Genomic DNA, 27,152 nt, shown 5'->3' on the forward strand with positions numbered 1-27,152 from the left:
TACCCTGTTACACCCCTTTATAAACTATTTAAAGTTCCTTTTCTTTATCTTACACACACTCTCCTCCAAGAGTGATGATCACACTGACCTTCTCATCGAGGTTACAGGATACATGACTCCAAATTCCATTGCTTCTGGGCCCTTTGTCTTCAGCATCTCAAGTTCATCCTGTTGTCCTCACCGCTAGGAGCCTCCTGCTCCTACTCCATTAGATCATTGTTTCATACTCAACCTGTGACTCAGACTCCCAGGTCTGCCTCCAGCCCTGGCGTCCTCTCCTGAAGCCACCAGGATGGGTTACACAAATACACACTACCTAAATCACAGAGTCTTCCCCACACTACACACCATTCTGAGACCCAACACACTGTCCCTCTCTAACACACACTCACAACCTCTCTGGCATCTCACTCTCACGCCCTTAAGTTGTGAACTCACAGCTGCCAGCACACCTTGCATCATGCCCAGCCATCACTGTGTTACACCATGCAGCTGCCAGCTCACCTCACTGTGCCCAGCCACCACCACCACTATCTCCTAGAGGGTGTAGATAGATAGACCCCACTTGCTTCCCCAATACCAATGTATTGCCAAGGGGAGGGCCCCTCTACCACACAACCCACTCTGGTCCACACACACTAACTCACTATTCAAATCACAACTCACTCATACAGTGGACACAACAGCCCTGCTCTCACACCCTAGCAGGATGGTGTCCCTTTAAATCTTTCGATGATCTCATAAAGCTTAATTTTTTCTGTCAGTCTCCTCGCAAACTGATGTTTTCACTCTTTTCCTCGCAGGCTATTCCTCTCCAGAATTGTCATTCTTCTCCACCTCCTTGCGGGGTTACTACAGCGGCTAGTCATTCTTTGTTTACTCATACACGGCAGCAATCGTTACTGTCATGCTTCAGCCAGGAAGTATTCAGGCTTGTTTTAAACCACTCTTACACCTCCCATTCATTCACTTATTCATGTCAGGTGTGGTTTCCATAGCGCTGCGTCTCCCTTAATCTAGGGCTCTGCCCCCCACACCAGACACTCCCTGCATTGTACCATACAACATAGTGATGGTACTAGGCAGTGTATGTTTTTTTCAGAAACAATACATTTGTTTTAATTGCTTAATTGCAAAAATGATTTAATTGTTCTTCACATTCATTGTGAAAAACTTAAGAGGATAGAAGCTGAGAGGGAAAAACTGAAAGTGGTCAATCACTCCTTTTTACATAAAAGAAAAGTTTGTTACAAAACTCATCAACAACAATTTTTCATCTGTATTTCAAGAGATGTTTCTTTTGATTTGACCTGCAACCAGGGTGTTGTAGGTTTTTTAATTTCAATTATTTTTCCTAATAATTATCTATTTGTTTTTCTCTTGAATTTTGTTGGTTGCAAGGTCACATTAAAGACGGAAAAATGTCTGACATGATTTATCTTGATTTCTGGATTTACATCACAATAACCTTCAATAAGGGTGTGTAGACTTTTTATATCCACTGTACATTGTTATTAATTATCTCTTATTAAATGAAGGAGAGGGACTAGCCAGGTATTAGAAATATAGTTTACTTCTGGACTTGGACAATGCAGAACCTCTCATGTTTGAGCTGTCGCCATCAAAGTCTAACGAAGGTATTACTTATAGTATTAATAATGAATGACGCAGTACGACGCATTACAGGTGTTGTAACAGAAGAAATAAGGTTCTTGATCCCGAGATGAAGTAAAACAGATGAGTTTATTGCATGCAAGGAACAATAAAGCCGAAGTCTTGTTTCCACAAGAAACAACAAAACCGAAGTATTGTTCCATGTGCCGGTACAAACTTTTAGGCTATATAGTCCTTCCTTGCTGCTTCGGACGTCATTCGGTGTTATGGTAAGGGGGGGGTCATGGTATTTGGCCAGTTAAGAGGCCCTGACCAAATGGTCAGTTTAAGATTATGCCCCAGGGGGTTCCTTGCTCGCATCTGGAATCCTTATCAGTTAACCCCCTTTCCTGCCATAAACCCCTGTTGCTTAGAAGTCTAATTTTCAGGCAGAACTGACTTAAGCTAACTCTTTTTACATCTTGTCTCTTACTTCATTCCCCCCTTATAAAATATGGCATACGCAGGACTGCCTATTTTTACACATACAATGTCAGGGCAGATCTTTCCTTTTTAGATGTACAGGCATGCATTACCATGACATTGTGCGTTCCACGGTTACAACAAGATGTTATTGATGTTTTTGTACAAGTGATAGTTACAATTATACATATAAAACAATCCTAATCCTACAAATACATAAAGTCCTACCCCAGGACCCAAACGCAGACCTCAGCCATGTGGAGATCTATCGTCAGGATCTTGGAATAGCAATATTGACCCAACTCCGATTATAATTTTTTTTTGGCTGATAGATATGCCAACACCGGAATGTATTGGTACCATATCCCCAGTAATGCTCCTCAGGCCTAACAAGCACACTGTTGGTCTTAGGAAGCATCAGACACAGAAACGGTAACAAAAACCTTCTTTCTGTTCACTCAGTCTCTGGTGTCGTGGGTCGGTGAAAGTGCGATGCACGGATCCAGCGATCTCATCGTGTCACTCAGATGGCACAATCAGTAGTTAGTGGCACTTGATATGGTCCCTCCCAGCAGGATTGCAACGTCTGGCAGGGTATCTCTTCTTCACCTACACCCATTCGCCAGGTATCCGGTCGTGTCTCCCCTCTGCTGGAGGTCCCCAAGCGTCCGGCACCTGTTCACGAGCCCTGTGCACCGCTTCAGTTAACAAACCTACAATACTTTAATAGAGAGTTAGTTAATTAATCAGTGCGTTAGCCAAACTTGGCTTCCAGGGAGTTTCTTTGGCTGCCCGTGATAATCTCAAATGGGCTCAGTCTCACAGTTCCGTTTGCTCCAGCCCGCAAACCGCACAGGACTGCAGGTAGAGCATCTACCCACGGTGTTCCTTCAGTTGATATTTCCTTAGTTGGTCTTTCAGACTGTGGGTGATGGGGGCAATGTGACGTCCAACTTACCCCTAGTGAGGCAATTACAGCCTGGCACACCTTCCCAGTGTAGTATGCCCCTAGATCAGTATCCAAGGGGCAGGGCAGTCCGTATCACGGGATCATCTTTGTCATACACTTGGGTATGTGCCAGCCCACATCACATCATCATACAACCCCACATTCTTTACACATTTGTTCTAACCACTATTAAACATCTATTAAAGGCCTCAACCTGAATTCTCCCTTTTCCCCAATAGAGGTTTCATAGGGGTCTCAGACTCCCGCTCTCCCAGTGCTGCTCGTCTGGCATCTGCATCTGCATGGTTGTTACCTTGAGTTACTGGAATTCTTTATTAATTGTGTTATTTACACCTTAGTCAAGCTGCTTCTGTCGGCAGCTGTAAAACTACAAATCAGTTCAGAGACAAGCCCAGTATTCTTAACTGGAGTCCCTGCCGTTGTGAGAGAATCCTATTTCTCCATAGCCATCCAGAATTGTGGCCTACATGCAACAAATACATACATTATATACATATACAGTAACCCTTTAACATCTTTCTTTTTACAATCTCCCATCAGTGCTCTTAACTGGCTTGCTGCGCTGAGGCAGTGGAGGGGCATTTTCCGATTGTTAGCACCTCGAATTCTGTTGTAACGTCTCAGCCTGTTCTCTGTTCTCCCTCATGCATCAGAGAGGACCCATCAGTAAACAGTATTACATTTTCTTAAATTTTCACGGTCCACCACCCTTTGGCTACAGTATCTAATGGTATAATAGTGCCCACCTCCATGCTCCTGCGTCAGCAAAGCTGCCCAGAACCCTTTGTCCACACTTACATACAAAGGAATGGTTGATCCATCTGAGGAAACCCCAGTCTCAGCACCCGTAAGAGAGCTTGTTTCAAATTATTACAGGCGGCTTTTGCTGCGGGAACCAAGGCAATCTTGTCCTTGTACTGCACTCCCCCCTTAAGCAGATCTGTTAAGAGTTGTGCTCACCCCGTAAAAACATTGCACCCAGGCCCTGTTAAAATTTCACAATGCTAGACACAAAAGGGCCTTATCATAACTGCTTCTATTAGACACTCTAAAGCTGAAGCAACTCAAACTTGTGGGTTTCCTCATCAGGGGAAGCACTCAGAGTACCATCAACATACTGAGTGATCACAGTCAGTTGAAGCCACGTGATACCCTGTTCTGGATAGTCATTCTTTGTAATGCATAATATTCCAACCCAATAGATCTGGGATAAAACCACCCATTAAAATCTGGTACTCGGCAAGTAAAATTTGCTGCCCCAATACTCCTGTGGCCTCCTGCCGTCTTCCCATATACATTACTCTATAGCACACTGTTGAACAGAGGAGTGAAACAAGCATGACAGTAGTGCTCCAGTATCCCCTGACAGAGAAACCAACACTCCATTAACAGTACATTTTTTTCCACTGGACTGGGACAGACTTAGGGAGGCTACAAGGGATTTACAGGATCTAATCGTTAGGTAAACAGATCTTCTCACAAGACGTTATTCTCCCCAGTCTCGATTCTAAGCCTACAGCGTTTCAGCATGTCTGGTTTCGAGACATTCGAATAAATCCAAATTGTTTCCATTATTGCAACTAATTGTATAAAAATACAAAAACTGTTTATCTAACTACTTTTACGTCCACCTGTACTGTACTTATACGTTTCAGATGCTCTTATATTTTCCAATCTCCTTAAGTTGATTTTCGTCAAGTCTCTTTAGTTACGTCTCTAGCCAGTCCCGCTGGCTAAACACACTCACACCGTCATTTAGTATACCAAAACTCACAGTTACACACATACATGCCGGCACACAAATTCCTAAAACACACATACACATCGAGAATATATTTTTCTCTTCGTACTACAATGTGCTGTATTCTTGTTTTACTTCTACATGAATCCTTTTAATTCCTGAAGCGCACTCCAGGTTCGCTGCGTTCCTAATTTGGGGTGCGGTACTTTAGCCCACCGGTCAATATCTTCCGGTTTTGGATTTGATCGTATGGGGGAATCAGGGTGCGAGTGCGGACCCCCTCGATGGGGTGCGAGACACTTAGAGTGACGCTGTCATCAACAACGCCAGCCCCCCCTACATCAGGTCCTCTCCCACTTAGGGTGAGAGTACAGGTCTGCGGGCGCCCTCTGTTTAAGAAGGGAGTTCCTGTTCCGTCTCTATCACATTCGTACCAGGTGTCATCCCACTCAGACCCCCCGTCTCCATATGGTCACTGTGGGAATTGATCCCAATTATTTTCATTTCCTGCCTGTCTGTTCCCCTATGGGAGAGCAGGATATAACACATTAACTAGTGCAGTGCAACCAGGAACTAATTCTTCTTTTAGTTTCTGATTCTCCTGCACGGCCTCTTTTCGCTTTTGTTTATACTCTTTCATAGCGAGTAAAGTATCTTTTCTTCTGGGTTTTTGTTTTCCCCATAAACACACTTTTAAGTCACATCCCAATTTCTTTTTTTTTTCTCTCATGTATCTGCCACCACTGGTGCCGGCCGTGCACCAGGGTGGGAGCTACATGCTTGTGCTTTTGCCAATCAATACGCATATGCTTTCTTTACAGGCGTCTTCGCCCTAGAATCTCTATGACAAACTCAACTTTTCACATATTTTTCTCCTTCTTTTTTCCGTCAACTTACACTTTTCCGATATATAAATGGACCCTTCCACCACTTTCTCAAACCATCAGTTAGCACACATGTTCGGTCTCTTTTACTTTTGTCGTGTGTGAGGTAACAGCTCATACAGTAAGGGGATGCTTTCACTTGAAAAACCTGTGCATTCCTGCACTCATTCAGCCAAGGGCGTCTGTTACCTCCAGATCTAAATGCCTCTCAGAGACTTTAGAGAGGACTTTCACCACACTGTTCACAGGTAAGGAACGAGACCTCGAAAATCCCCTTTCTTGATCAGTAATTCACCACCCCCAGAACGCCAGCATCGCTGCTTTTGCCCCGGGGTGGACTTACACACTGCGCTCAATCAGGGTGATTCTCGGGTCTCAATGTCCTTTAAATCCTGCTACTTAATGCTTTGCTCTTTTATTATGAGGTGTGTTAATGTTAGTGTCGTGCGTGTGTATATGTATTTCACAAAAAGGAAAACACCAAAAACATACGTATATATATATCTCCTACTTCTGTTTCCTTTAAAACAAAAAAAACTACGCCACGCCAATCCGTGCACGATCAAGGCGTAGCTAATCTCAGGACCCCGGGCGCAATTAAGGCCCACACCAATCCTGGATTATACGTGCATTTAATGCACCACTCAGCTCCAGAACCCCGGGCGCAATTAAGGCCCACACCGATCCTGAGCCTCAGAACTCCGGGCGCAATTAAGGCCCAAACCAGTCCAGAGCTTCAGGACTCCGGGCGCAATTAAGGCCCACACCAGTCCTGAACTTCGCGGTAAAGGCCCAAAACCCATTCAAAAACTCCACGCGCAATTAAGGCATACACCAGCTTCGAAGCCTGTACACAATACCGCAGACCGCCTGCCAGACCAAATTCTGGGTTTACAGCAAACAACCCCGTGTCTTCCCCGGGCCAGAGGAATTCGGGAACTCACGTTTACTCTGTCATCTCGGGCGATTCTCGCAGGGAGCAGAGACTTCCCAATCGGTCAGAGAGAGTCGGGACTTTTTTTTAAAAAAGAGGAGTCCTTACCTCTTAGTAATGTGAGCGCTGACCGTCTCTCCTGCCGATGGGAAGTTCTGCGCCTTCTGGAGCATCCGCCGACTACGCCAAATTTGTTGTAACAGAAGGAATAAGGTTCTTGATCCCGAGATGAAGTAAAACAGATGAGTTTATTGCATGCAAGGAACAATAAAGCCGAAGTCTTGTTTCCCGCAAGAAAAACAAAACCGAAGTATTGTTCCATGTGCCGGTACAAACTTTTAGGTTATATAGTCCTTCCTTGCTGCTTCGGACGTCATTCGGTGTTATGGTAAGGGGGGGGTCATGGTATTTGGCCAGTTAAGAGGCCCTGGCCAAAAGGTCAGTTTAAGATTATGCCCCCAGGGGGTTCCTTGCTCGCATCTGGAATCCTTATCAGTTAACCCCCTTTCCTGCCATAAACCCCTGTTGCTTAGAAGTCTAATTTTCAGGCAGAACTGACTTAAGTTAACCCTTTTTACATCTTGTCTCTTACTTCACAGGGAAGGATTGGGAGGTTAGAGACACTCCTGAAGATGCAGAAGCCGGAGACAGTGTGTACCGGCAGTCAAACGCTTGAGCAGCTGTCTCCCGATGAGTGTCTCCCCCCACCATGCAGGTTGCAATGCCTGGCGGAAGCTCTGCCCCCCACAGAGCACATACTTCCTAAGGACACTCCATCCTGGCTTCTTTGCTCACCACCGCCCAGGACCTGGCTGACGCTGTCCCTGCCGTCTATCTCCCCTCAGGAAGCACCGTTTAAACAGCGGAATTCACAGACGCCAGTGGAACTAACAATTCTCCCAGATATCCAACTGTTGCCCATAACTCAAGAGAAGGAGGGGGGGTTGTCCTTGCAGTGCATCGGCATAGACGGGAAAGCAAGAGCCGACCACTACGCCGCCCTCGTGTTTCGAAATCTTGTGACTTTTGAAATTTACTGGGGGTGGACAGCGTCTGTAAATTTCGATGGGTCCAGAGGCAAAAGTGCCTTGCCTTGCAATCTCCTGGAAACCATTAGTAGCATGGTGAATCGGAAATTCTCAACCCTTACTTCGTGCGACTGGAAAATAATTTTGGATCAACGAAATGCTTCATAGAAGGAGGCGCTCTTTTCCTCTAGTCTAACAGTCTGTCCACAAACAAAACATTCCTGTTAGACAAGAGGAATGTAAAAAAACAATTACTTTTGTCAATGGAAACAGGTGTGTGTGTCTCTCTCTGCTGGATGTCTCTCACTCTCTGCTGAATGAATAAAAGCATTTTATTAAAAACGCGTTTGCGTTTGTCTGGTATTTACTTTGGTCCCTTTTAACTGTTTTTCCATCTTCTTTATTGCTTTGAGATGCCACTTTTAAAGGTGATATGTAAAATAAAGGTTTTTATTATTGTTATGGAGAAACATGATCAGATTTTCCCTGGTTCAGAAAAAAGACGATTAAAATCTATAATCTTTCCACTTGTATGTCATCGGAAAATGCAAGAAGTTTCTGCTTTGTGTAAGGATGGTATCAAAAAGTAATCTAAGTGGTGAGAAAGCTGTGCTCCTCAAAGCGCTTTACAGGATAAAAACAATAGTGGCTGGGCAAACGATTTTTTTTTAATAGAAATACAAAATGAGATATAATGATGTGTTCCGGCTAAGACATTAACGAGTACAACCCCCCTCTCTGCGGGAGTGCTGGCTGTGACAAATTAAACTGGTTTCACAGGTATTTTCAAAGTAGAAGGGGGCGAGATTTCCAGCTTAATATTCGTGTTAAATATATTTTTTTAAATTAAAATTAATTCTATACAGCAATGCATATTTGGGTACCGTTTCATAAAACTTTCATGCTTAAAATGTTTAGGGAGAAATGGAAGACTGATAATGGAATGGAATGGAATGGAATGAATGATAAGTGTCGCAGTTTAAATAATTTTCTTAGTTAGAAATTATGAAACGCTCTGTTAAAAGCAAGGGAGTTTTTATGTCCGTTGCAGTAAAAGAAAATGCCTGACAAAGTAGGGCTTGGACAGATTCCAAGTGCATTTTTGCAACTTACGTTGCATTGTCCATTGTGCTGCTGTAATACAGTTTAAAATAAGTCTAAACTGTATCAGCTTTATTTATGGGTTGCACTTTAGAAAAAGTCAAAAACCGCACTCAAAATGCAATTTAGGGCTTTCTGGCAAGAGGAGACACCCAAATTAATAATGTAACATGCTACTGTTTGTGCATGAACAAAGTTATACTGCTATTTTCCTTAGATACGCGATTAAAAAAAATTTTTTTTTTGAATCCCCAGCGGAACACATTCCATAAGAATCAACGCTTTTATATATCGCCTTTAAACACATATATTTAAACACGCGTTTACGATTTAAATCAAAATGCGATTCAAATCAATATAAATGTTTATTTTGTAACGCATAGATGACTATTCATTGTTATTAAAAAGACTTAAATTCGATCATGTTGTGATATTTAGAAATATAAATTTGTTTGGTGCGAGTGAGGTTTTATTTAATCTCTGACCAAGGGAAACGTTTCATTTTTTCAAAGAAATGTTTGTTAAAAAAAAAGTCATGGTTCCAGTGGGATTCAATCACAGACCGTGTGACATGGGAGTCAGGAACCTAACCCACAGCGCCACCGGCAAGGTCACATGCAGAGTCCTGAAAAAGCACTACAGAAACATTATCAACAGACAATGTACAGCTTGTACTTTTCTTGTGTTGCGGTATATGAATATAATTATATCGTTATTAATTTCTTTAGATACGCGATTCCATATTATATTCCCTTTTAATCAAATTCTAAATGTATGCTTGTTGACTCCGGTATCTCTTTAGTTAAAGACTTCGATGCTTAAAATGTTTAGGGAGAAATGGAATACTGGTGTGTATTTTTTCTTTAAAGTACCAAGACCAGCCATATACTGTATGTTTATGTTCCAAAATTAATATCGTTTATGACCTTCACACGCGTTACGTATGCTCCTATTCTTTTTATGCTCGGCTACTAAGATTTCCCTTCAGTGGTAAAATTCCATATGAATATTCAATACTACAACTGGCACAGTAAAGACATTTACTGTAAATCTTTCTACAACAGACCAACGGACCACGAGTGCATCATCGAGCGTCACAATGCGCGACGCTGTAGCCAATTACCTCTGGTACGTGTCTGTGCCGCGCACTTTGAATGGTTGCATCTGTATTTGCAAACGTTTTATGATATGTCGCTGTTGTGAATGTCTGTGGAGTGTATCTTATTTGCCTGTCTGTCCTGGCTGTGCTCTCTCACTCGCTCGCCCTCCCCCTCTCTCTCTCTCAGTTCAATTCAAGGTGCTTTATTAGCATGACAGATGGGTACAATAAGTGTTGGGTATTTACTTTGCTTTGAGATGCCACTTTTAAAGGTGAATATAAAATCAAGGCTGTAACTTGCTTTAACTCCGCAAGTCTGAGTTCTTGTGTCTGTCCTATCCGTATTACAATATGTATCTTTATATCAGGTGGTGTACAGCTTTTTAGTATAGATTACACTTTTCAAAAATGTATTTAAAAAATAAAAAACGATTACAATCTAATCTTTTCACGTTTGGAAACGGACCACGAGTGCCCCTGTTGGTCAACCAATCACGTACCCCGGTATTTTGCGTCATCGCACGTCACGATACACGACGCCGTAGCCAATTACCTCCGGTACGTGTCTGTACCGCGCACTTTGAACGGCTGCATCTGTACGAGTGCATCACGAGGAACCGGATGTGTCAGCCGGTCGAGGAAGGGGGTCGAGATGTCCCACATTTCCCCTTGAAACTCGACTGCATCTTCTTCTGCAACCTCAGGCGCTGCGGGAGCCCATCCGCCACAAGTACCAGTACTTTGTCGGGTTGTTGCTCTCTATCCCGATGAGGGACTTGTTCCAGTGGTCAAACACTGGGCCCAAGGCAGAGAGGCGATCGGAGTTCTACACCCACGCTGTCAAGTGGAGCAGGATGTATGAAGCCACGAGACAGCCAGAGCTCTGCACCAACCACAGAGCCCTGTACAAAGAGGTGAGGGGGCATCTGGTCGCCAATGAAAGGCTGCAAGTTCCCAGACAAGTCTGGGAAAGAACGCAGCCAAAAGAACTTGACAACGAACTGAAGGACCTCAACTGGATGGCCGTACACAAGAGACTGGCTACCAGAGAGGTCCTCTACAGACACTCGATCTCCAGGAATCGGCATGGATGTTCAAGTTCACTCTGTTGCCCACGTCAGAGTACAGTATCTTAATCCAGCATCTGAAACTCTCTCTGAAACCGAAGCATTCCAGCACCCTGAACAGATAGCTGTGGTTCACTCTGTCGAAGGCTTTGTCCTGGTCCAGACCTCAGGAGGAGGATGAAGCATGACGTCGCCAAATGGGGTTTCCCCACGGCAAGGGATCGCTGGAAAGGACTTTGGGACCTATATAGGGATTAAGGGACAATAGCAAGTGGTAGGGTTTGGAGGGACTCTCTTAATTGCGCAAATCTGCCCCCACTTGCAATGATTGATAACGGACAATCACCACCGTTCCGCTGTTGTTTTTATTACGTCGAGTATTAATATGTGTGAGATGTTTCTTTTTGAGACGTTTTTTTTTTCGTGGAATAAAATATATTTTGTAGGAAAAAAAAATACCTTCGGAGGCTGGAAAGCAGAGAGGTCCTGTAAAGACACTTGCTCACCAGAAACCCGCATTGCCCCCGGGACACATGTTTCAGCAAGGAGACTCAGGAGCACTTGTTCTGGAGCTGGTCCTTCACCAAAACGGTGTGGGGAAGATTGGACAACATTTTGCAACTCCTGGGAGCGGGAGCGGTGCTCAGTTACCAGTACATTCTGCTGGGGCTGGTACCAACCGGATTGGACAAGAGGATGCAGTTCCTACTGTAGCTGCTGCTGTCCCTCACAAAACAAGGCCTGCGGAATGTGAGGAACACTCTCACCCAGCACATGCAGAGTGGGGAGCAAGGGAGCTGATGGAGAGGATCCTGGTAGACCTCAGAAGAAGGATGAAGCATGACATCACCAAATGGGGTTTCCCCATGACGAGGGAGTGCTGGAAAGGACTTTGGGCCCTGTAGAGGGACTAATGGACAAAAGCAGGTGGTAGGGCTTGGAGGGACTCTTTAAATGTGCAAATCCGGCCCCGTCATCCACTTGCACAAATTGATAACGGAAAATCACCGTCATTCTGAAAGTTTTTTTATTGAATGCAAAGTTTTACAAATGTGAGAATGTTTATTTTTTTAGATGTAGTTAAGGAAATTTGCAAAAAAAATACCTTCAGTCTGTAAGAGAAGACTGAGTATCTGGAGGAAACCTATGTGAACACAAGGAGAAAATACAAACTCCAAGCAGAGGCAACAATGCTAACCACTGCACCATCGTGTCAGTCATTAATAAATGTCAAACTGTACAGTATTTCTACATTAGTACTAAATAGTACTCCTATAAGGCTGCACTAGAAATGTAACTTCTTCCACATTCCGTAGTAAAAAATATGTTTATTAAAGTTTAGCTGTATGAAATTGAAGAAAAGGAAAACAAATCAATAACATTTGTAATGTGATTCTGAAAATTCTTTTTTTAAGATATATAAATATATCACCTTGATTCTTTTTTAGTATTGAACATTAACATCCCTGATATTATGTCTTATTCATAATAAGTGCTCTCAGTTTAAAGTATCTGTGAGCTGCTGCCTTGATTTTCTCATTCCTTAAGCTGTATATGATGGGGTTGAGCAAAGGGGTGAGGAAATAGAAAACTGCACCAATGATGATGCGCCCATCAGGAGGGATACTCTCAACTCTCAACCCAATATAAACCACAGCACCAGAAACATAGTATAGAAAGACGACAGTCACATGTGAGGAGCACATTGAGAAGGCCTTCTTACGGCTCTCCACAGTTTTCAGTTTCATTACTGATGCTATGATTCTACAATATGTCCATAAGACATAGAAAAATTGGATGCAGATTGCAAGTGTGGCAATTAACAGGGTAAAATTGATTTGAGCTGTAACATCGCCACAAGCTAATACCATTACAGTGCGGTAGTCACAGACAATATGTAGGATAAGGTTTGATCCACAGAATGGCAAAGTGCTTGCTGGGACGACCGACAAAAGTGAGGCAAGGACGCCGAGTACCCAGGCTGCGGTCGTCATTGTAATACAAACCTTGGTGCTGATTAAGGTGTTGTAATGCAGTGGTTTCACTACAGCAACATATCTGTCATAAGCCATTGCTGCAACAAGGAATCCTTCCACAGCTGTAAATGAGATGATAAAGTACATCTGCGCAAAGCAACCTGTGAATGAGATGGTTTTCTGACCTAACAGACCAGCTAGCATCTTGGGTATGATTGATGTTGTCATTAATATGTCTAAGACAGACAGGTTCCACAGGAAGAAGTACATGGGCATGTGGAGTCGGTGGTCCAGGGAAATCAGGACCACAATGAGCAGGTTGCCCAGGAATGTAGCCAAGAAGAGGATGAGGAAGATGATAAAGAGTGCAGTGTCCTGTTCATCTGGAGTTGGCAGTCCCACAATGATGAATTCAGAGTGCAGAGTGATGTTGGGTCTGCTCATGGCTCAAGTCAGGGGTACCCTGGAGGTAATTAATTTAATATTTACAAGGATATCTCATGAATAATTATTAAATATAATATTTTAATGAAAATTTAGTGAAAATTGTATTGCATACCTTTATCATGATAAAGATATATTTACATGTATTTTAGCATATACTGCTATGCCAAAAATGACTGAATACACCTGAAATGACAGAAGTTGCAATGCATTATTTTAACCCCTGAATATAATAAATATTTTCTGATTTGTATCAATATAACAAGGCAACATATTAACAATGAGGTTAGCATTTTTGCATCACTACTTCTGATACGGGGGTTGGGCCTTCTGTGTTGAGTGTACATGAAATGTAAAGAAGAAGAGACAAAATTTTGTGTATACCTTTTGATATTCTTTTACATTTCTGTATTTTAGTATTAACACATTCTTATGGTAGTACTTTATTCGGGGGCAGGTATTATGTAACATTTTTTTATGTTATAAATTAGTTTGTATTAAAACCTAATTATTAGTCTTATTTAAACCACTTACAAGACTTATTATTCTGATAGTTAATGAGTCAGACATTATTCATTGTTACAGTTTTTATTGAGCTCTGAGGATGTTAAACCAAAACCTTATACATTTGTTTTCACACATGTTTACTTCATATTCTAAATCAGTGACTAAATTGGAAATTGGCTTGTTAGGAGATTTTTTTTTCTTGCAGGTTATTTAACTTATCTAAAAAATAGAGAACTGCACTTCTTCCATTAAGACAGTCGGGTATCCAACAAAAACACATTTTTTCATAATTAATATAATTACACATTTAAATCTGTTCAAGACTGCTTCATTCTGGGTTCAGCATCATGTATCAGTGCCAACCAGTGGCAAACAGTGACAATGATACCATGATCTTCAATAGTTGAATGCAAAAGATGGCTCTGTGGCTTGAAGACTGAAGAGCTGTCTGTGTGATTTGTGTGCAATGACATTAATACATCATCTCAAAAGTGGATTCCATGCACAGAATCTTTACACTGAGAAAGGGAATGTGTTGTATGAATAAACTCCTCCTAACCAGAAGTGCAAATGCTTTGCTTACACAAATATGCAAAATGTATTCCAAATTAAGTCAATTAAAAAAATTGCTATACACGGCTTAAGGTTAATTACAAGTAGGAATGTCACACTATGGTACATACCTGTAATGAGCTGTTTTCCTTCTATTGAGGTCCAATTGACTTTAGAAATTGGTCCTGGTACAATAGAAAATGCACAATGACTGTTAACCCTTTTCAGGAAGGACAAGAAGGAGTTTTAAATGTCTTTCAAACAAGTTTGATATAAAAATTAGAAGAGGAGGAATGTACTATCTAATGAAATGATTGCTAAAATCTTAATTTTACCATGCTTCTTCTTGTTGATTTAATGAATACATGAATCCTGTAGCACTACTTGATTGTAGGATTACAGATGGCATATCCATCCTTGATCTTCACTATTATTCTAACATACTGTATCCCTTACTGATTTTGTTTAATGCATAGCAATGACATACTGTAACAACGATAAAAAATAAAAAGTAAACAGCAAAACAATATCTATTATATTTCTTTGATCAAGTCAGACAGTGGTTTATATATTGTTACAGTTTTAGGTAACTGAGAAGTTTGTGACACTTATCAGACTAAACAGTTCTAGGTTCAAAGAAGAGAGGATGTTTTTTGAGATGTGGGAGTCCCTTGATCAGAAACCATTCTAAAGTTTACCTTGGTATACCTATGTAAGTTGTGGGTTAATGACTGTTAATTAGCAGTAAAGAAACACACAATATGAGATTGCATTAAGAGCACAGAGAGAAGGAGAGGTGAGACAAGAAGAATCAGGGAAGAAGAAAGAGGAAAGACAAGAGTCCAGAGAAGCTGGAACTAGAAGCTTCCAGCAGGCGAAAATCCCTTTATCATCCAAACAAAACCTGTCTAGAGCTAAGTATTTGAACCTTGCTAGAGAGAGCTTGCTATTCTGTGATTTAGGGAACTTGGATTTCTGCATAAAAGATACCTCGGTCAGAGACATCTTTCCTGCTCAGGGTGCACTCATAGAATAGGGAGATAGGCTCCTATTTATTGGCATCCTGGGTGTAGAGAGAAACATTTAACTGTAGGTTGTATCACATTAATTTAGAAAGGCAGTTTGTCTCTTATTTGGCTTCTATAGGTATTAAGAGTTTCATACTTAGTAGAAGTCTGGGGGTATTCTGGGTAATTAAAATGTAAGGCCTTTGAAATGCCTTGTTTGTACATTCTGTAAATATAGTCATTTGTGTGATGTATGTTTTGTTGTGTGTATTGTAGTTTGTGGTATTGTCATTGTAAAAAAAAATGTTTAACCAAGTGTGTCTGGATTATTACTCTTTTCACCAAAGTTGTGCCAGAGAACAAAGAATTTACATGCCACTAAATATACCAACCACTTGGCTATATCCTAGAGAAATTGCTTACAAGTTGGGAGTATTTTAACTATTTTACTATAACTATTTTACTTATTACTAAACTGATCGGTCAATTCCTGATTTTTAATGTTTTCTTAACTCACCATTTGTAACAATATTTATTGCCTGCTTCACTAATCAAAATCACAAGAACTTCCAGTGACATTTCAATGTCACAAGCATAAAGAACAACAAAATTATTAATGTCTGATTAATACGAACAGTGTTGATTCCAGAAAAAATGTGAGAAATGTGTCTGTTTTGAAATTAAACTTAGTTCAAATTTGTTATATATGTTAATTTTGTAAAACCCCTGACTGCTCACAATTAAATGTTTTAAGATAATAACAAAAATACTAAAAGAGTTTTGGTTCCCTTTGTTCAAAATCTCTGCAAGACATTAAAAAGCAACCCTAGAAGACAGCTTTAAAGGCAAGCAGACCTTTAGATATTTCTCTTGACTAAGTTTATATTTTAAACTTTCTTACTTGAGTTTTTAAAATCTTCCTGTTGTCTTAAGAAAATTATATATAAAAATCCTGAGTTATTTTAAAATTAGGTTTACATAATTCTAATGGCATAAACTGAATCACCTTATAAGATTAACATATTATTTTCAATGAAAATGGAAAATAATAGCTTCAGGTATCAGTTAACAGCTGAATATTGTAAGCATGAAATACAGTTCAGTGAGTCACGTACCTGGAGCCTGAGTCTGTCCAATATGCTTTTCCAGCACAGAACACAACTGCTGGACAAGAAACTCTTCTTCTCATCTCACGTACTTTTATGGCCAGTTTATCACAGTGACCCCAGAGGCCACTTAATGCAGAGCTGTAGCTGTAGCTCTTATTAATCCAGAGAGAGAAAAAGTGAGCACTGGAGAAAACACATCCAACAGGTTAAGAGAAACAATGAATCTTTTAATGAACAGTTAATTTTATATTTTTAACTTTTAAGAAGGAATTTCCATCTTTGATACAAAAAGAGAAATACAGATCCAGTCATTTAAAATGTGCAGGGGATACTGTAGTAGTTTGCAGTCCAAGGGTTGCAGAGTGCCACAGTGTTTTTGAAACACGGTTGCAATACTTTGTATAACCGCCAGGTAGAGCAGTGAAAGGTGGAATTGTGTAACTTAGCAGGTAAAATATAAATATAAATAAAAAGTGGATATTTTGGAAACATTTTGACATTTGTTTTTTAAAAAAAAACATTTATTTTCCATATAGTGGTAAGGGGCAATGGACTGTAATGTAGCACGGTGCACCCAGGCAGTTCAAAGCCTGTCCAGAGAATTACTTTTGGTTTGTTTATTACATAGCCAAATATATAAAGTAGTCCACTATTATAGCTTGTTGTGAACGCGATGTGTCTCTTTCAGGTTTACATCCACATTAAGAACATCTATATTTTGTCTTAATACAAATTTCATCTACGAAAATTTAACTTTAAGAAAAAATATTTCACACATACTCTACTGTAGTGGCTTTGAAAACATACGATCATAACATATTTATACCGTATACAAACTCATTGCCGTTCATTGTTGCGTGAGCTACTTTTTTGGTATATCTGTGGATCTGACTTCATGGGATTCATGTGTGTGGAACAGCGAAAGGTGAGACCCGGGGGGATGGGGTTATTTTGATTATCCCATGAATGAGTCCCTGAGGCATGTCATCCAAGTTTCAGAATTCTAAAAAATAAACCTTTGATGAGTTGGCACGAGAGAAAATTGTACATTTTCAGAAAGCGTATACTGCACAAAGTAGGTGAATTAGACAAACAGCTTATGTTGCTTATAGAATTTAAAATCCATCTGACTGTACTGTAGCTCTCACGCAATTGAGCAGAAAGTCACCTTGCTTGCACAAGCGGCTCTGTTAGAGTTTGTGTTAACACACTGCACCTTTGAATGGATTTTTATCACCTTTATCACCTTTGTCTGTCTGGGGTGTTGGGGTGTATTCCTTCTTCAGTTTAACATCTGATATGTCCTTGGTAAACTGAGATCCTAAACCGGCTATTGATAAAACATCTGCCTTGCAACATTTCTCAAACTGCTCTAAACAGTTTGAATGCCATGATGGACACCACAATTACCCATAATACAAATAATATCAAACAATAATAATAATATTATTAAAAACTCCAAGTGCAGCATGTGTGAACCGAGGAAAAAATATTGGCTCCACAAAACAAATCAAAGTTCCTGAACAAGGCCCCAAATATGCTACATTCCTGCTATAGTTATGGCAAGGTGAAAGTGGGAAGTTGATTTTTAAAACATTTTTAAAGAAAATCAAAAATAAGAAACAATGACATGTCCCTGCCTAATTTAGACATTGCACGACTTTAAAAGCTTAAACCTTAAACAGTAGAACCTCAATTATATTCACTATTGTATTACCAGTTAAAACTGATACAAATCTTAACACGAATCCAAAGCCTTTTAAAACAGAAGCTAACTTTGAATGTTTGACCTGAACGTCAAAATGTGCCCGGCAGCTTTTTAGTTTGGATTACACTATAAATGAGTCCTTGAGGCATACCATCCAAGGTTTCGAAATTTGAGAAGTCGTGTACTGATTGCAAAGAAAGGGTCTGCTTCCTTCACGGTTTTGTTATGCGAAATGTTTTTGCACTTGTTAACCTCCGAGATCCTGACTGCTTTGACTTTATATTTGCTCCATTAAGCTGAAACAGAAAAAAATGTTCTATAGATAATCTATTTAAAATGCAATTAATAATATTCTGTGTTAATTATTATTATTGTTAATTATTATTATTATATTATTAATTATAAAACCACTAACATTGACACAGGTGCTGCTGCTGTTCATAGCCTCTCATTAATTTAAAATGTGCTGAACTCAGAAATGTATCAGTAGTAAATTCTTCAAAAATTAATAACCTTCATATTTCGGAACCGTCATGATTGTTACACAAGTAAGTGAAACATGACAATTTGTTACAGTTATTATCAGGAGAAAAAAAAGTTATTTTTTATTTATTTGTGGCTGCTATAGTTGTACCCTTTGCAATGGCTAGATAGTTAATTTATTTAGATATTTCTCTGCAAGCTAGTTGAAGAAGTAGGCGACTCAAAGTTCGAAACACAGTGGGTGCAATAGACAATTAAACACTCATCGTTTGGAATGTAGGGAGCTGTGACCAAGGTACACTTTGATACAGTACAAATAAATGTATTTCCCACAATCTGTACTGTAGTGGCTTTAAAACCATACAGCATCAGGCCGTATGCATGTGACATGTCTTTGCTCAAGTTTTAAAACTACAGTATGGAAAAATTAGTGTTGAAAAAAACAGGACATTTGATTTCCAATTGCCTTATGTTAAAGCGTGACAAGCAATGACAAGAGAGGGCATGCTACTGAAAATTCCTTCCCCATCCCCAAGTCAAAACTGTTTATTCTACATAACAAACACAGCGGGGTGTAACACTCCTAGGCTTTGTGACAAATAAAATGTTTGTTAAAGAAGTGCAGAGCTGTGTTACATAAATTGGCTGCCATGGAATACGTAAAAGTTAAGTCCAAAAATATCTTCCGTATCGCATTAAAATTGGAACAATATAGACTTCAGAATGCTTTGACTGATGCTTAAAAATGTAACATAATGCATACTGTGGTGAAATTTCCACCTGTGAAAAGACTTGCATGCGGTGGCTCTGTGGCTAATGATCTGCACCTGTGGCTGGAAGGTTGCCCGTTCCTACCTCATTGCTGATGTCTACAAAGAAAGTAGACTACAATAATACTTTGAGCTCTATAAATATATTATATTTAGATCCTTAAATTAATATTGTTATTAATTTCTTAAGATACACGATTCCATATTATATTCCCTATTAAGTGGATTTTAAAAAGTACAGTTTTTTACTGCGATAAAAAGAGTAAGTATTCATAGAAAAAGTTAAAACATTTTAGTTTTTTATAATGTGTATAACCTTAATATTGTCAGAATAAGCACATCAAAACTTTTCCAAAACAACCACAGTAAGTGACCAAGTGAAAGACTTTGATGCATAAAATGTTTCTAAAGGAAGTGGGATACTGTTGTGTTTTTTTTTATTTTATCTACCACTACCAGCCATATACAGTATGTATAACATATATCTATTCCTACAGAAATATTGTTTATGACATTCAGAGACATTCTGCTCCTGCTATTTTTATGCTCAGCTACCACATTTTCCCTTTAGTTGTTTAATTTCATATTAATGTAGCAGCAATGCTTATTAACAAGTCAGAATTAAGTGTTGCTTTCCCTTTTCCAGTGAGACCTCTCTCCCTCATCTCTGTGGCCCAGGTACAGAGAAGCTATGTTGTTCTCATTTAAAGTGTTTGTCTACTGATAAAGAACAGTTCCCAGGTTTGGGGATTCTCCAACTATCATAATGGGTGGGCTACTCCTGGTGCTGGGATGTCTGGTCAGGCCCACTAGGAACTTACAAACACCTGGTTTATGGTCCTGGGGTCAAGAGATCAATGTTAATCTTTCCTACAGTTGACCATCCAATCAGGAACCTGGAGGGCGTGGTAACCTCACCTGGGTCTCAAATGCCCGCCAAACAATCGACCAGTCAACAGCCATATTGTTCCCCATTAAAAGGCAATGCACAAGCCTCAGACCTCACTCCTCTTGCTACTCTTGTGCTCTCTCAGATTTAATCACGTGACTGCCACTGTTGTCTGAGTGTGGGACATGAAAAAATTGTTTCAAGCTGAACTAGGAGGAAGCCCGGACATAAAAACAGATCTGCCCGAGGTTGAGGCTGCAGCAAAAGACCTTGTGAATCCCCTGGCTCTACCGTGAATGCGTCTGGTCACCAGAGCAACATATGGTTGGACTCTTTCTCGACAATCTGTATAAGTTCTTACTCAGCAGTAACACTATGCCGGGAACAAATCAGTCTTCTTCCCATTGTAGAGTGACTTGCTCTGGACTGTGAAGTCACGTTTCTGTGCACAGACTTCCTTTTTCCGAGCCCAGCCCAGACACGAGCTAGAGAGAGGTCCTCGGAGAGACCCTAACCAGCATGCAGCAGCAAAAATCTCTTCTTCCTTCTTCTTGACTTGAAGCTGCACTAGAATTGGTTGGGAACCGAGCCAGAACCAGGCCAGAGGACGCTGATTGAACTCTGCTGCAACAGAGCCTGTCAGCAGTTTTTTTTGTGACCGTTCCCCAGTAAATCCAAATCTATATCTGGATAATAACTCAATATTCTACATTGCATCTTGGGAATTTTATTGTTACCTCAACACAAGTGGATATCAATTTAATTCATATGAGTGATGTATTTACTTTTGAGTATCTAATGTTGTATTAATGAGACTGATTAACGATATAGTATAGCCGAATAATATACTGAAGTACATTCCTTGTTTTGTATCTCTACATGATTATATATCTTGCATTTTGGTAACCCTCACAGTAAGATCTGCCATCTGTATCCAGACAGACTGATAAATCTTTATATGCACAGTTTTATGTATTAATAAATGTATTCCGTGTATTTGAATTGTGTATGCATTGCTGATTGTTCTGATGAATGATCCTCTAATAGCCATAAAGAATCACCTTGTGATCTACTGTTACAATTAATAAATTGTTCCAATAAATTCACAAAACCCCTACATTATATTCCATAATAAACGGATTTAAACATGCACAGTAGAAAGATTAAATGAAGCAATCATTTCACCAACATCTAATGCATCACGATTGCCACCTGTCGATCATCTTTGCCACAGTAAAGTGCAGCCCCTATAATGCATTGCAGGGTTTTAACACACATTCTGAATGGCTACATCTGTAGTGTCCTGGGGTGATTAATTATTTCAATCCATTCATTTTCTAATCATTTATTTCAATTCAGGGTCAAGGGGAAGCCAGAGACTATCTTGGCAAGAAAATGGGTGCAAGCCAGGATACACCCTGGACTGGACGCTATCACATGACACACACAGTTACACACACACACTTACACTAGGGTGAGTTATTTTCAGAAGCCAAATAAGCTACAAGTATGTATTTTGATTGTGGAAGGAAACTGTAGTACACGGAAGAAACCCACACAAACATGGGGAGAACATACAAACTCCACAAAGACACAAAAATGCTAACTACTGTGCCACTGTGCCAGTTATTATTTATTTCCAAACTCTCCTGTTGAGAAATAATTAATTAAATTACATTGATTAGTAGATGATTATTTGAAAATAAATATAATACTTATTATTACAAAAAAGTTACAAACATTTAATTCTAACATGTTATATGGGAAGTATAATACTTTGACAATCAATAGTAAACAATATATTACAGTATTACAGTAAGAAATGTCACTAATATTTGTAAAATGTTGTTCTGAAATTGCTTTTGTAAGATTCATAAACATTTCACCATGATCCCTTTCACCAATATCCCTGATTTTATTACTTTTTGACTTGGCCTAGTCGTGTTTTTAGTATAAAGTACCTCTGAGCTGCTGCCTTGATTTTTTTATTCCTTAAACTATAAATGATGGGGTTGAGTAAAGGGGTGAGGAAAAAGTGCACTGCACCAATGATGATGCGCCCATCAGGAAGGATACTCTCAACTCTCAACCCAGTATAAACCACGGCACCAGAAACGTAGTACAAAAAGACGACAGTCACATGTGAGGAGCACATTGAGAAGGCCTTCTTACGGCTCTCCAAAGTTTCCAGTTTCACTACTGATGCTATGATTCTACAATATGTCCATAAGACGTAGAGAAATTGCATACAGATTGCAATCATGGCAATTAACAGGGTAAAATTGATTTGAGCTGTAACATCACCACAAGATAATACCATTACTGTACGGTAATCACAGACAATATGTAGGATAAGGTTTGATCCACAGAATGACAAAGTGCTTGCCGGTGCTACTGACAAAAGAGACGCAAGGACGCCAAGCACCCAGGCTGTGGTAGTCATTGTAATACAAACCTTGGTGTTGATTAAAGTGTTATAATGTAGTGGTTTCACTACAGCAACATATCTGTCATAAGCCATTGCTGCAACAAGAAATCCCTCAACAGCTGTAAATGAGATGATAAAGAACATCTGTGCAAAGCAACCAGAGAAAGAAATGGTTCTGTGACCTAAAAAACCTGCTAGCATCTTGGGTATGATAGATGTCGTCATTAATATATCTAAAAGAGACAAATTCCACAGAAAGAAGTACATTGGCATGTGGAGTCTTTGGTCAAGGGAGATTAAAACCACGATAAGCAGATTACCCAGGAACGTGGCCAAGAAGAGAATGAGGAAGATGATGAAGAGTGCAGTGTTCTGTTCCTGTAGGGTTGGCAGTCCAACAATGATAAATTCAGAGTGCAGAGTGATATTGGGTCTGCTCATGGTTCTGTTCAGGGGTACCTTGAAGGTAATAAATTTACAATAGATTATTATTGACAAGGACATTGCATAAAGTACTGTAAAGTATATTTTCTAATGATAATTTGATATGTCAAAGTTCAGGTGGGTAGCTGTGTCAGCATGCATAGTCTGCAAAGGAACACTTTGAGAGAAGGGGGACGGTGTAAACCTAGTTTCAGGATGAGTTTCGTTTCTGTTGTCTTTCTGCTATGGGAGTTAAAAAACCCTTCTTTGTGAACAGAGACAGAGAGATCAGTGTGATCATGGCCATCTGAGGTGAAATAAGAAACTATGGGCTTGGAGAAATCTTTAATCTTCACAGCCCTAACATGTTCTCTGAAGCAGTCTCCTAGTCTCCTTCCGATTTCCCAAACATAGATATCTCGGCATTTTTTGCAAGAGATACAGTACATGAGGTTGTTGAGGTACAAGAGATAACCTGGGTGATCTGGAACTGACCTCAAGGGCCCTGAATGAGTGTGTTGTTAGATATGTATTTGCAGGTGATGCAGCGAGTTCTGTTGCAAGGGAAGTTGCCTGGTGGGGATAATTGCTGAGTGCAGTGAAAGTAGTTGTGAACCAGAAGTTTACATAGATTGAGTTGTCGACGGTATGAGATGATTGGGCGGTCAGAAGAAAGGATACTGATGGAGGGATCACCGTGTAAAATAGAGTAGTTGTTAATAATGGTCCTGGGCATAGAAAGTATGTTAGAGTGGTAGGGAAGCACCAAAGGAATGCAGTTGTGAGACCTGGAGTTCCTGGTCGAGTTGATGATCTGAGGGCTGTTTTTGGCCCGTGTGAAGGCCCTATCGATAACATGGGTATGGGTATCCTCTGTTGATGAAAAAAGAATACATTTTGAGTGCTTGGTTCTGGAAATCCATGTTGTCATTGCAGAGTCGACGTAGCCTGAGGAACTGTGAAAAAGGGAGAGAGTTTATGGTGTGAGTGGGGTGAAATGAGCTGTACAGAAGATAGCTGTGTAAATCTGTGGGTTTGTAATAGACAGAGGTGGAGAGTTGTGGTTGGTAATAGATACATTTATGTCTAGAAAAGAAAGAATGTTGGAAGATATGTTAACTGTATATTTGAGGGTCGGTTGAGATTTAGTGAATTGATGCAGGAAGTGTTCTAGCTGGTCATTAGAGCATGTAGCAGCACAGATGCAGTCATTAATGTATCGCTTGTAGAGGTCAGGGACAAAGCCAGTATAGGATGAAAAGAAGCATTCTTCTTCCCAGCCAACAAAAATATTGGCATAGCTAGGTCCCACCCTGGAGCCCATGGTGACTTCACTAACCTGCTGATAAAAAAGGTTATTAAATACATCTAGCATGTGCTTGAGGGCTGTTAGACCATCATTGTGGGGAATGATGGTGTAGAGAGACGTGATATCCATGGTAAAAATGTAGCATTCTGCACCCTGGAAATCATTGAAAAGTTGGAGGGCATGGTTAGTATCCTTGATACAGATGCAGTCATTCAAAACGCGGTATGCCAAGGTAAAACGCGGTGGGCGTGTCACGATATAACACGCCATAACGTGGATTACCTTACAATACCGCATAATACCGCAAGTAAGATAATAGTATCCAGAATTACCGCCAGGTGGAGCTAATAAAGCTCAACCTCTCATGTACAGCGTTTGAGCTGTCGCCATCAAAGTCTTTACCAAAGATATTACTAAAGTATTAATAATGAATGACCTTGGACAAGCTGTAAAGTCAAAGTATTACCCTGGTCCACATTCTTTGTAACCGTCTTTTTAAACGAAAATACTTTATTTTTTCATTGACAAAAAGTAACACCACAGCATTTCTTTGATCCGATCACAGATTTGTTTCAAATCATACAAAGTAATTCTTGAGAATCTCCAATTCACCATGCCTTTCACATGCTCATAAAAGATATTAATTTAGGAACAAACATATTACTGTATGTAAACTGTACTGTATATGGCAGGTCTTGGTATTTTAAAGAAAAAATACACACCAGTATTCCATTTCTCCCAAAACATTTTAAGCATCAAGGTCTTACATGTGTTTTTTTTGGAAATGTTTTTACGTGCTCCTTGTTCCTTCTGACCATGTTACTAAATTAATATTGTTTATGACCTTCAGATGCGTTATGCTCCTATTCTTTTTATGCTCAGCTACTAAAATTTCCCTTTAGTGGTAAAATTCCATATAAATATTCAATACTAAGCAGATTAAAATGTGCATAGTAAAGAGATTAAATGATTAAATCTTTTCACTACTGACCAATGCACCACAAGTGCCCCCGTCGGTCATTTTGGCCAGCCATTCACATACCGTGGTAGGGCGCGGTGGCGCACGCGTAGATGCCTGCAGTACGGGTTTGTACCATGCATTTTGAATGGCTGCATCTGTATATGAGAGAAGCATTTCAACCAAAGGTCTCATAAGGCTGTCGAGAAAAGCAGAGATGAGTGTGGTTGGACAATTGCATGCTGAGACAATGGGGCATCCAGGGGTGTTGAGTTTGGGGATTTTGGGAAGAAGATAGAATTGGGATACTTTGGGAGTCCCACTTATCCCCAGGTATCCCAATTCTATCTCCTTCCCAAAATCCTCAAACCCCAGGTATCCCAAGATTAATAAAGGAGACAAAATTTTGTATATCCTTTTTGTTATTTATTTAAGTTTTTGTCTTTTACTAATAACACTTTCTTGTTTTAATACTTGTAGCTGCAATGCTTGTTAATAAGACAGAATTAATTTCTTCTGGTCCAGGCTCACCACCACCATGGGCACGTTCTGGTCCTTGGCCCAGGCGATGGCGTCCCTGGTGAGCTGGAGGTTCCAGCTGACGGATCTCTCTTCTACCCCACACTTTTTGTTACTATTTATGATGTAGGGTGTAGCGGCAATGCTTGTTAATAAGACAGAATTAAGTGTTGCTGTGCTTTCCCAAATGAGGCCCCATCTCTCTCTTCATCTCTGTGGTGCAGTCACAGAGAAGCGATTCATGCAGGCTGATTTAAATATGTTTTCGTTTGATAAGGGACAGCTCCCAAATGGGGATGCACTTAGCTAAGCCTGGCTATCATGATCAATGGTCATCCATTGGTGCCTATCTGTCTAGGGAGTGCCAAATGGACATCTGGACTGCATTCCTAAGTGTCAGGAGTAAGTAACTCATATCTCACCTTGATCAACCAATCAGGAACTGGTAGGGCAGAGTAACCCACGTGGGACTTTGATTCCCATGAAACTTTCAGCCAATGAACGAACTGAAGTTCCTCCAGGTAAAAACAGGCAACACAGGAGAACTATTCGGAGACTTTTCTAGTAGGAGAATTCTAAGGAGAATTCCAGGGGTGCGGGACAATTCCAGGGCAGGATGGCCAAGGAGCAGAAGGCTTCCAAGGGCAGGACATTCTCGCAGCATGCCTCCTGACCATCCTGAGACTCAGCCCTGACAATCACGGAACAGCCAGTGTGTACGAGTGCCAGAATTTTGCTTTGTTCTAATAGTCGAGAGCAGAGGTTGCCACGAGTAACCAAAAGATCCACCCGAGGTTAACATCAGCAGCAAGCCTCATGAACAGGTCGGAACTGTGGAAAGCTGAATCAGTATTCAGAACTAGCGCTTCATCAGGAAAAAACCGGTCCTCTTCCTAACTTGCTGGGACCCACAGTCATCTTTTCTCTTGTGCACAACTTTGCTAGTTAAAGCCAACACTAACTAGCCGGTCTTCAGAGAGCATCAGCAGAGCACCATCGCAAGCCGCACAGCACAGCCTGGCACGGAGCCAGAGAGCGCGGATTGGACAGCAACAAGCCTGCAACTGCTTCTTTGTGCCCTCAGGAGATCTGAATCCCCAGAGATTGGATGAGTATTCAACTTCATTGCATTACAGCTCGAGAATTCAATTGTTATCCCAACCATTTGAT

The 27,152-nt window shown here is 40.4% G+C and overlaps 1 protein-coding gene and 1 pseudogene across 1 annotated transcript; one reads left to right on the top strand and one right to left on the bottom strand.

Moving 5' to 3' along the window:
• Positions 1–5,071: 5,071 nt before the first annotated feature.
• On the top strand, positions 5,072–7,829 carry LOC148676485 (uncharacterized; annotated as a pseudogene).
• Positions 7,830–22,244: 14,415 nt separating this feature from the next.
• Positions 22,245–23,214, bottom strand: LOC148676486 (olfactory receptor 2AT4-like). Its single transcript, XM_088643192.1, has one exon. It carries the CDS (start codon positions 23,212–23,214, stop codon positions 22,264–22,266), a length of 951 nt encoding a protein of 316 aa, XP_088499318.1. The 3' UTR covers positions 22,245–22,263.
• Positions 23,215–27,152: the final 3,938 nt, after the last annotated feature.

Source organism: Lepisosteus platostomus, chromosome 2 (assembly GCF_059453375.1).
Source record: "Lepisosteus platostomus isolate fLepPlt1 chromosome 2, fLepPlt1.hap1, whole genome shotgun sequence".
NCBI lineage: Eukaryota > Metazoa > Chordata > Actinopteri > Semionotiformes > Lepisosteidae > Lepisosteus > Lepisosteus platostomus.

Excerpts from the sequence above, each read along its gene's own strand:
- LOC148676486 (XM_088643192.1), bottom strand. The coding sequence starts at position 23,214 with ATGAGCAGACCCAATATCACTCTGCACTCTGAATTTATCATTGTTGGA.